A 12144-nucleotide genomic window follows, 5' to 3' on the forward strand; every position below is an offset into this window, starting at 1 on the left:
AAAAAAAAAAAAAAAACTCCAAGCCTGGTCAAGCTGGCTTGTTGACTGGTTTTAGCAGGATCTTGGCCAGACTGAGAAACCAGCAGAACATCTTAGCCTGGTTTAAGCAAGTTTTCAGCAGGGATTTATGCATATATGCATATTTACCTGTCTGCAGCAGGAGGCGGAAGGCTTCGCTGTTTGTTGACTTTGGCGTACAGGCCGTCCAAAGGTTCTTCTGTGGATGGCTCTCTGCTGTGGGACACTGGGGGCGGGGGTCTCTGTGGGGAGGGGCTGCGGTTACCATACCGTGGCTGGGAAGGTGATCCGCGCTCCCTGAAGTTGTTAATGCGGGCATAGTTCGGGTCCAGGTCATCATCCTCCACGTTAGGTGGGGAGAAGTGTTCCCGGACCTGGCGTTCCCTCAATTCCTGGTGTTTCACATTATTACTGTTCTACTGTATTTGTCATCAATTAAGTGCAAGCCCTGGTGAGCAAAAGAGACTTAGTTCAACAACATTATAAATTCTTAATTACTCCAAACATTTGACCGGTAGTTTATGATCCAAAATTTCAAGGGAGCAAACAACACAAGCAATGAGAACGCAACTGCAAGAACTTGAAGTTGAATCGTATTTACAATAAACTGGAAAGGTCAAGAAAGACCTTTCGGACACATCCAGCTGATTTTCTCTCTCCCACTTTCCTTTTCTGTCTCTCTCAGGAGCTACAACAGGCTCAGTCAATAAAGTCTCTCTCTGAACAAATGCCACTCTGGAGCATATGGAGGAGAACAGCATGGCTCCAGCTCACACTTCACACGCTTCCAAGTCCAAATAAGCCTCGGCAAACACCACACAAAATAATGACTGCAAAAACATCCCTGCATCTCAGCTAAATATATCCTTTTCTCCTGTCTTCTGACGGAATATACATGACACGCCGAGAGACAGAGATAGAGAGAGGAAGAGGAACCTAGTGCTGTGTGTCAACTCAGTAATGGACCACAAAAAGCTGTCAGTCCTGGAGAGTGAATGAGATGGAAAGGGACAAAAATAAAAATAAAGAGATCTAATCCTGTGTGTAATACAATGAATCATCTAAAATCCTGTGTGTCATACATGTTAGTAATGAGCTATATCTTTGTTCCATACGGCAGGTAATGTTTTTCCCAGATCACATTTGAGTTTCCTTATGAAATCTATAGAAATTACTTGGTGTCCTCACAAATGACGACAAAAACAACAGGCTAAAAGATCTCTCAACTCTATGCTAACTTCACCACTGATGAATTATAAGAGTCTTGTATCATCCTCAAGGGGTTTGTTTTGTGATAATGTCTGAATTTGCTACAGCTGAAGGTATCATGTGCAAAAAAGAGACTATAGAAACTAATGTAGGAAATCAATTGCTTGTCAATTATACAGTTCAGCGGTCATAATTTACTTACATTTATGTATTTCAGCAACAGCTTTAATCAAAATAGTGCATTTAACCATTGTATATGCTGAAAATCTTTTACCTAATTTTGGTGTTCCCACTGATCTGAGCTTATGCACCTCAGTTTTTGAGTGGGGTGTAAAAAAAAAAAAACTTGTTTACAGATAATTTTGGCAATGTTCACTCAAAAGTGCATGAGCTCAGATTGATGAGGCATAATCCATTAAGGCATAATAATATAGCATAACAATACAGTTAAAAGCAATTTTTAAAAGGCCGGTTATTTTTGACTAGGAACACCACAAGTGTAACAAGGTGGGGAAAATTCCTGAAAAAACAAAACAAAAAAAATCCCCCCAAAAGTCCATAAATTACCATATTTTGTTGTTGTTGTTGTTATACCCCGTGTGAGTAAAGTCAGTAAATTTTACTTTTAATGTGATAACATTAACTAGCATTATCATTAAAAAAAGAAAATCCTCTCTGTGTCAAAATTACTGGAATACAACATGAGGGTTAAGCTATACATTTTATCAGTTTGTACATAAATGTTTCAAATTTCTTGGCAACTGCAAACATACAGGCTATCGAACCATATTACTCTAAGAATTGTTAATTGTGATTATTATTAACAAACTAACTATTGAGTGGATTATTATTTTTTGAACACTGCAGTTCACAAATATGATGCTCGCTTGTGCAGTGTATTTTAGGTGATGCGCCCTTCCACAGATTTCTCGTTGATGTAGGTATGGTTACTTGGGAGTAGCTGTCTTCCTATGAGCCCTGACTTCCAAATTTCTTTTACTCCTAGAGGGCATTTCTTGCCACTGTTGCATTGTGCTGGCTCAAGTGATCTAGGCCTGACTCCCTACAAAACTGCATTAGAAAAATCTCCACAGTTACAGACGCCTACACAGGCAGCAATTTAAGTCATTATAGTCATGATCAAAACACAAAGGCTGTTCCAAGAGGTCGGTAGCAATCCCATAATGCAATGTGACAATGCATTAATATTATTAATTCAAAGAATCAATAAAATAGGAATGAAATCTAATTAAAAAAAAGCATTATTTTACCTAATACATGTGTACTATGTACACTACCGTTCAAAAGTTTGGGGTCGGGAAGATTTTTTAATGTTGCTGCAAATGTACAGTATGGTGTTTGAAATCAGTCACTTATAAGGTTCCATCTCAGTTAGGATGCTGCCTATGTAGGCAGTAGAAAGCATGGCAGCTCACTAGGTTTTGATAGTGATTCACTGTGGTGTGATGGTGTGATGACATCAATCCCACCTTTCTCTCTCTTCCTTCATCCTCTCCAACTCTTCCTCACTCAGAATTTCTGACGTCTGCTTCTGCGCATTCATTTTTGTCTCTGTCTTGCTCTTCTCTTCTTTTTTCTTTCCAAATCTGAGAGAAAGAGAGAGGGGCATAGAAAGACATCACTGAGTGATCACAATTTGCAAATGACGTTTATCTAGGAAAACAGGCTGAGTGAATGTCTAGTGTGTGTGTGTGTACACTCTGGGGAGTCCCTTAATCGCTGTAGGGGCCAGAGCGTGTCAGTAGAGATGTACTGTTAACATGCATCATTTCTGCACCAGTGATTGACTCCTGCACCCGTCTCCATTTTCTTCGCTCATAGAAGGTCATTTCTCATGTGCGCCTGTGTCTCAAACCCACTGCCGCCCAGCCGAGCAGCACAGCACACAGCTTCAGCGCAGTGTATCAATGTCAGAGCGAGCAGAGGCCATGGCCTCCAGCTACACATGCACAAACACACACTGGGACTCCTCTACGCACATACACACACTGTCAGTGGAAATCACACCAGTGTCCTTTAGCAACTCACATTCAGTGCACACTCAAACACAGGGATGGGAGCTGATCTAGATTATCTTCACATGAAACTCACACATCTGCACACAATGATCATGATGTGAGCATGTCTCTCATATACTGTGAGGGAGAACATGAGCTGCACGGTGTCCTACACAGCACTGCAGGCGGAACTTATACACACCATGATATCACTTAAACAATCACAGGCTCGCAGCTACTGAGAAAAACAAAAACAAAACAAAAACATAATTATAAAAAAAAAGATTCAGCATGTAAGACATTTCATATATCGTGGGCAATCTAAAAAAAAAAGACATGAATGAATGAATAATGACTGGAAGGCACAAATGAATGTATTAACAAACAAAAAGTATAATCAAAAGAACAAATGAATGAAACAAAAGGACAAACAAACAAACATGAAGGAATCACTGAACAAATAAACTAAACATTTAAATTACAGAACGAATAAAAAAGCAATTAAAAGAACTACCTAAATATCTAACTAATTTCTAAATGAATCAGGAAACCAAAGAACAATCAAATTAGCAAACAAATGAATAACAGATGTATCTCATGTATGAATGAATGAGGAATCAATGAACGAACAAACACATGAAGCATCAACAAATGAATAAAAGGAACCAATAAACAAATTAACAAAGACAAAATGGATCTGAAGGAAATATTTAAGAAATATGGATAGTTAAGAAAACAATGAATGAGCATATGAACAAGCAAATTAATGAATGAACTACTTAACTAACAAATTAAGGAAACATCAAATGAATCCAGAAACCAAAAAAAAAATCAAACCAGCAAACAAATAAATGACACAATGAACTAATGAAGGAAAGATTGACTGAATACCTGACGGACTGAATGAAAGCAATGAATGAATAAACAAACAAAGGTAATCAATTAATGAATAAAATAAACCAATAAACAAATTAACAAACAAAATCAATATGAAGGAATCCCTGAAAAAACAAAAACAAAATGATTTAACAAACAAACAAAAAAAACCCCAATGAACAAGCATATGATCAAAATACTTAACCAACCAACCAACAATAAATCAATCAAAAAAACAAAGAACTATATAAAAAAATAGAAAACTAATGAATGAACGACTGAATGAATAACAAAACCAATGAATGAATGAATACAAGAACAAACAAACAAACGAGGGTTCAAAGGAATGAATTAAGGGACCAAAAAATTAAACAATGAATACATGAAACCAATAAATGAACAGATAATTTAGGGAACCAATGAATTAACAAATAAATGGCTAAATAAATAAAAGAATGAATGAATTGATTATAAATGAGCAAATGGAGACTACAACGCATAAAGCCTCTTTCATTTGTCTTCGGTGTGTATATATCCTTCTCTGCAGAACCTTTGATACATCTAATGTAATGCCTTCAGAAACTAGAGTTTAACACTAACACAGAAGGACTGTGTTCAGATGCTGTGGGAAACTCCAGAGGGCACAAAAGAGAGTGAATACAACGAAAGGAGTAGCAAAATTTAAAGGTGATTCACACTTGCCTGCAGCTCAGTCATCGAGGCCTCATCTAAGTCAACAGATTTGTCCACAACATTTCCTCCCTTCACTCTCTCCACCCGTTACTCAGCGCTCGAGCAGGGCGGATGATTCACTGCCCGTCAGAGCTCCAGTCTTTCCTCTTGTTTCCAAACAAAGTCCAACGAACAAACGCTATGTTGCCAAGTTGCTGATTGACATTGCCAGGAGGAGAAGACAGTTTTCCCAGACAAACTGGGAAAGTGTTAAGATATCTGTATGAGGAATATGGAGTCAGAATGATCAGTGAGCCTGTGGTTAAAAACAGGCCAAATGAACTTTCTGCCACCCTAACAAAAGACTTGGGAATTGAGAACATTTACTGGACATGATTATTTCTTACTGGCCAAGAAACTGTATTCTGCACTATGAAAATATTAATATTTTGAGAATTATTTATGAACAGAAATTTACTCTGCTCATGTTTCATGAATGAGGCCCAATGATAATTTAGCTGGCCAATCATATTGCTTTAATTTGATTAACTTACATCACCTACGTCAGATGAGAAGAGACCAAAATATAAAACACAAACACGCACAGCTCTCAGAGGAAGGCTGAACTGAGAAATCCTACAGTAAGTCATATAACTCTTAGTGACCCCAGACTTGTGAGACAGAAGGAGACATCCTCACACAGACACATTTAGTTCTTCAGCGTAATCGGTGCTGACTAATGCAGCTTAAGTGCAGATCAGATTTTCCCTTCTCCACTCAAACATACAATAACTCACACTCATCGCTTATACACTCCCTCACTTTCCTACAGATTCACACGCACACAACATGTCTGAAATGAAAAGAAAATGAAAACATAGCACAAGGCACGTCATAATACACAGTTTATGTTTAGCAGAGCTAGAAAGCAGCTAACTGAATTTCTCTTCTAAACTGTCCTCTTCCTCATACATAGTTTTGGAGATTCATTCTAGTGAACTGATACAAAAGGTCAGATTCATTCTAGTAAATGGATTTAAAATAACATATTCGTTCTATTGAACCGATTTAAAATGGCAGATTTATTTTAGAACAAATTCAAATAGTCAGATTCGTTCTAGTGAACTGATTCAAAAATCAGATTCATTCAAGTAAACTATTTAAATGACAGATTTATTTTAGTGAACAAATTAAAATAGTCAGATTCATTCTAGTAACTGTAATTTAACCATGCTAATTTAGTTTGCAAAGCTACTGTTTTAAAAGAACATCTTCACTCTGACATCCAGCCCAAGCCTTAAAGTTTATAGTTTATACTGCAATTTATTCAGTCAAAACAGGAAGAAACCAACTGTATTCAAAGCCTGAGGTACTTGAGTGTATACCAGTAAAGAAACCTTGTAAACACAAGCATGCATTATGCTAAATGTGAATGAACAGATGAGAAAGGACAAGCATCTCACTGTTTGTCTCTTAGGATCACGCACCCTTCCTGTATGTCCTCTGGCTGTGTATTTGTGTGTGGATGCATCACTCTCATAACTTAATTACTGTATTTATCTTATTAGACTGCAGCTAATTAATGTTAGTGCTTTGGCATGCACTTCCTGCACATCCATTCTGCTGCCTCATTAAGATCAGGCCCTATGAGACCTAAACACAAAAACTCACACTCACATTAACACATAACATGCTGCTAATGCATTCTGACACAGCATTTATCAATACAATGAAAATAAATCTTGAGCAAAATGACTACGGACACTCCAAAATTGACAACTGTTGGATGAGTCCATGAGATTTCAGCAGAGATGAGCAAATCAAAGATTTTATTAATATCATAAAAGAATGTGTTTGATATCCAGACACACATATTATGAAGTAAATATGTTTGCATACACTGACATGCATAGTTATTTAATTATGACACTTGAAGGCACATTAGAACCCAGCTAGTCATGCTAAGCTTGGCTAATTCTGCTTTCAAATGCTCCTGGGAAGGTCCTATATGAGTTCAGGAGTCATAATTACAATGTGATGTGTGTTCAGTTGTAAAAAAATTGAAATTTTTTCCCAGTCCTCTTTTTCATTGTCAACAAAGACAAAGTTTTTTAGTAGTAGTGCTATTAAATAAAGCAAAGGATTTGCATTAGGTGTTTATACTGCTCTTCAAAAGTTTGGGGTCAGTTTTTTTAAATACAGTTCATATGCACCCATCTTGGAAATACGATCATTCCCACACAAAGGCAGCATAACAACCACTAATTTATGTAAGATGGGCCACCTTTCATAAAGCCAGCCAATCAGAATGGAGCTTGCCATTTCAAGAATATGAATGGACCAGGGGTGTGCTGTCTTAGGCTGACACCAGATGATTTTCCCCAAGTGTAAGTGGATTCACCAGAGACAAACGCGTCTTTTAACAGGATCTGCGACTCTAAGCTAAAAGGGCACAGCGGCCGCTATCAAAGGAGGAGCCCAGCTGAGCCCAAACCAGCACATGGGTAAATAAAGGCAATAATTAGGCTGTCATAAGATACCCTGCCACTAGCTTCAGCTGTTCAGAGATGCTTCAAACACAGCCTGTCAGTTAACCAGGCACAGTACTTAGAGGGGGAGTGGTTACAATACAAGTGAAAGACAGTTGTGGCATGCCAAATTACTACTAACAATTATGAAGTCACACGGGAAAATGTGGATTTATTCCCCTTTAATTCTAATCTTCAAAATGTAATTCATGCAGTTTGTAAATTCACTATTAAATAAATTAACTGACAAATATGATGTAACATTTAAAACAATTCTGATGATGCAAATACATTACAATACATATTTTAAAAAGTAACTTATTCCTGTGATGGTAAAGCTGAATTCATGATCCTTCTGTCACATGATCCTTCACAAATCATTCTAATATGTTAATTTGCAGCTCAAGAAACATTTCTTATTATTATCAGTGTTGAAGACAGTTGTGCTGCTACACTTTTAGGATTCTTTGATGCATATTTATTTGTATAAAACTTGTATAACAACGTAAAAGTCTTTACTGTAGTTTTTGATCAATTTACTGCATCCTTGAATATCAAACACAAAATACAAAGGAAATGTTTTTAATCTTCTAACACGAAGATTAAAAAAACAAACAAAGACAATGTTAAAGACTGATATTAGGCGTTGTCTTCATATATTTTCACTTTACTTGACTTTCAAGATTTAAGATAACATGATGATATACGTTAAGTGTATATAGTGAGCAACTGATTTTCACTGTTTTTAACAGTGCATTCTGGGAAGTGACCATTTCAGTGCTCTGGAACAGCCCTGAAAATGGCACAGACGTACCCTACGTTTTTATTAGAGTGTGACACTAAATATTATCTTAATCTTCGACAATTGCGGCATCGTTAAAGTGATTTAGTACACTGATAGTTTATCAAAATTGAGTGTAAAATTGCCGAACAGTGAAGTCAAGAGCTGCTGATTGTTCCACAGTGTTAAATTCATCACGCGGCAGTAAACTCTTCAGGGGGTGAAGGCCTGCGGAGAAGCCAAACTGTGCTGATCATCACCAAGAAATACATCACGTCTCTCTCTCTCTCTCTCCCTGTGCCAAACATTAATTTCCTCCATGTCTAATTGAACTACCTGCTTGTAAAGTAAAAATATGGTGTCTTTCTCTCACGTTTGCCCGTTAATTCACTCCCCTTCTGGTTTTCTGCTTTGCTAAGACTCTCTCTCTCTCTCAAAGAGCTGTAGGCAAATCTGTATCCTCTCCGGATAACGTTTCCCTGAGGGCTGCGGGAAAAGAAAAGACTGGGATTTAATCTTTTCTTCTGAAGAGATGGGATGAGTGAAAAAGGTGCTTTAACAGTTTCTCACTCAGACCGTCTTTAACACACACTAACGTACAGCCACATTCACATTCTCTGACACCACACATATACAGCAAGGTTTATTTAAAGGAAACCCAGATGAATGGAAAAGCGCTTTCAAATGAAGCGTGAAGAGGAAGGGGTTAAGATTCAAACATCTGCGGTACACAAAAATGAAAATCTTACACATCCAAACAGCGTACACACGCAGATAAACACAAATGACCTCATACACAAACACACACACAGAGCTTCAATGTGCTGATAAAAGGGGACCCACAGGGCCCGTCTGTGTGTGATCTGAATATGATGGTATGTGGGGTGAGCAGCGGTTCACATCAGTCCAAAAAGGAAAGACAAAGACAGCAAGAGAAACATGAAAAAGCTCAAAATGCTGTAGGGTAAAACTCTGAAGGCCACTTTTCCAGACACTGATTATACCCAGTACTACAGTGAAAGGGATAATCACTGTTGGAAATGTTTCAAAGTGATCTATGGCCAAGAGAGCACCGCTTATGAAGTAAAGCATAAGAATATAGGATTTTAGAGAGGACTAGTTATAGAATAGTACACCCCAAAATTCACAATTCAAAGTCATTATTTACTCACCTTCACATTGTTTCAAACCTGTGTGATTTTCTTTATACAGTACGTGGAATTTAAAGGAGATGTTTAGAACAATGTTTCAATGCTTCTGAATCTTTGTGTGAAGAATAGACAAATTTATAGGCTGTTATCAACCAAAAATCTTGCCTTTCAGGTCAGCATATTTAACCTCTTAAATCTCATCTGCGTATGCACATATTTGAAAGTGGTGCATTAAGACATCAGGCCAGTGTTATTTAAGTATTATTTATATAGTATTACAGTTTAGTATTAATATTTTCAATTGGCTGCAGTGCGGCCAACTGAATGCGCTGCTTTTCTGCCGCTCACTGCACAGAACAGACGCCGAGAGAGGTGACACTTCTCCGGGAAAGTCAGACCTCGTGTTCGCGGGACAGCACTGGCGAAATCTTCCAACTGAACCATAGCTAAGGTTTATCCCAAAAAGTCGCTAGGTTTGTCAGTATGAATATTCTATGGAAAAAAGCCACTAAAAGGGTCTGAAAGTTGCTAGTGCTAAAGTCGCGCTGGTGTGTGCGCGAGACGCGGGAGCTGATGGCAGGGGGCGGTGGATATTTGTGGCGGTCAATGTGGAAATTGTGGATGAGTTCTTCTGTGTCATCACGTTCTATTAGTTCTACAGCTTCAGTTTCGGAACTTTCACGCTTAGTAACACATACAGGTGTTCCCTCGCCACAGTGCAACAGTGAAAAGGGACCCCTTTCAAACAGTGTCGCGTTCCGATCGTTGTTTAAGCGACATTCACTGGTATTACGGTATTTTAAAAATTCATATCATAACAAAAATAAACACCGGTATTCGGTATGAACCGGTATACCGCCCAGCACTACTTTCTGGAGACCATTTGTGGTCACCATATGCTTTTATTGTAATCAAATTTTCTCATAAAGTCAAACAGGTTTGGGACGACAAGGTAAATAATGGCAATTTTAATTTTTGGCTGAACTGTCCCTTTAAGCATTGATTGTTTTGATTTCTTGTGAGTGATGGTGAACAGGAGCTGTTTTGCAGGACACCTGCAGACCAGAGCAAAGCTGTCTTCACTTTAATTATCTCTCCCTACTGGCCTTTCCATATTCATTATACTCTATTCCATCGAGGCACACACAAACCGACACACACTCACTTTCAGGAACTCCTGCACACACACACACACAGGAAACAAACGCACACGCATAAGCAAAAGGAAACTATGAAACTGATGAGAGAGCAGGCAAATTTTTAAGAAGGACAAGCACACATTTCTATTCATTTCTCTCCTCCTTTTGTTTTCCTGCCCGTTTCTTTGGCAATGGACTCATATTACAGTGGGATTCAGAACCCAAATAAGATTAGCTCTGGCTGAAGTGATGTCACCACTTTGACCTTTCTGACTGTCTGCCGTTCCCAACAGGGCACCGCTGAAATAATGAGACTTTGTTACCATAGCAGCTTAATAGGTGCCAGTTGTAGAAACTGGATGAGCCAATCAGGACAGAGCAATGCTAAGTACTTTCTAGCTGGCCTGAAAAATATCCACTTTAGCCAATGAGCATTCCTGACACGTCAAGCTGTTAATGCCAGAAAAGTGCAAATGGGTGTTAGGCTGTAAAGAAACTGGCCTTTAACAAAAGGCGGCTTGAAAAAAAAAAAAAGAGACAAAAAACACTTCATACATATCAATACAACGGATAACTGATAAGGAGCCGTTGAATGAGGCCAAGCTTTCTGATTGGTAGCAAAGCATGTTTCTGAAGGAGACTGGGTTGTTCAAATGGCCAATTAGCAGCTGATTCTGATGAATTCATTAGCATGTTCTCAGGTAATTAGAGGAAGCGGCTGAGTGAATACTAAATATTCAACAGGAGAACAGACACAGTGCCACACAGCTCGCCGTGTTCCTCTGTAGACTCTCATTAGCATAAACACACACACTCTCAAGCGCCCATCTGCACAACTGAGAGACTGTTTCATACACAGATATAAAAATTCACACTTCCAAAATAGACTTTCCATTACAGGAAGAAACTAATAGATAGGTAAACAAAAAGTCTTCTAATAACACGCATAACCTATTCTTTAAAGACCCCAATGAACCAATTTGATTAATACAGTTTTCTAGTTTTTCTTTTTTCTATTTATCTAATATGGTAAACCCTCTCTCAACAGCATGTTTCATGAACAAAAGCACTAAAGATACTTTCAAACTGAATCATTTCCAACCACTTAATATGCAACCAGTTGATTGTTGGGACATGAAATAAAGTACAAGCGGAAAGACACACAGACAAACCATAACTTGCAAACTTACATTGCTAGTCGGTGGTATTTATAATTTAGTGGAAGGGACATTCTTATTCTGGAGAGAATTTCACTGGAACAAAATATTTAAAAACTTTTTTCTTTTTGTTATATGAAGGTCACATTAAACTGTCTTGGAAAATGTTTTATCATGGCTTCATCCATTTATATTTGCTACTTTTTAAATGCTCTTTATGTATAGATCTTCTTGTTTTAAATTTTTTTCCCCGGCCAACAGACTTTCAATGTTAAAATATAAAAATCTGACAGAAATATTAATTTTTTATATTTTAAAACTATAGGAAATAATCAAACCATTTTAATATTTATTGTGTGGAAATGACGTATATTGAAAAACAAAACAAAAAAACAAACAAATCAACCATCAATTGTGGTGTCAAGGCTACCACATCAAACAATTTTACAATCAATAAAAGTTGTTTTCAAGAGTTAGTGCACTATTAAACAGACAACAGTGTAGGATACATAAAAGGCTAGCTGCGAAATTAGCCTTAGCAAGACAAAGGAATAGGTCAATTTATTTCAAATATTTTCATAGAATGCTACTGAAT

The 12144-nt window shown here is 37.7% G+C and overlaps 1 protein-coding gene across 3 annotated transcripts in view; it reads right to left on the reverse strand.

Annotated features, from left to right (window-relative positions):
• Positions 1-12144, reverse strand: part of LOC107721601 (partitioning defective 3 homolog B-like) — a 334485-nt gene that overhangs the window by 77371 nt on the left and 244970 nt on the right. For 2 of the 3 annotated variants that reach the window (XM_016529700.1, XM_016529699.1), the window contains exon 19: positions 2718-2834. In XM_016529700.1, the coding sequence (XP_016385186.1) occupies positions 2718-2834 (117 nt within the window). Of the gene's footprint in view, positions 1-147; positions 430-2717; positions 2835-12144 lie in introns of all 3 variants that reach the window. The other variant, XM_016529701.1, reaches the window with a different exon arrangement.

Source organism: Sinocyclocheilus rhinocerous, unplaced genomic scaffold (genome assembly GCF_001515625.1).
Source record: "Sinocyclocheilus rhinocerous isolate Xijiao unplaced genomic scaffold, SAMN03320098_v1.1 scaffold30, whole genome shotgun sequence".
In the NCBI taxonomy this organism is placed as follows: domain Eukaryota; kingdom Metazoa; phylum Chordata; class Actinopteri; order Cypriniformes; family Cyprinidae; genus Sinocyclocheilus; species Sinocyclocheilus rhinocerous.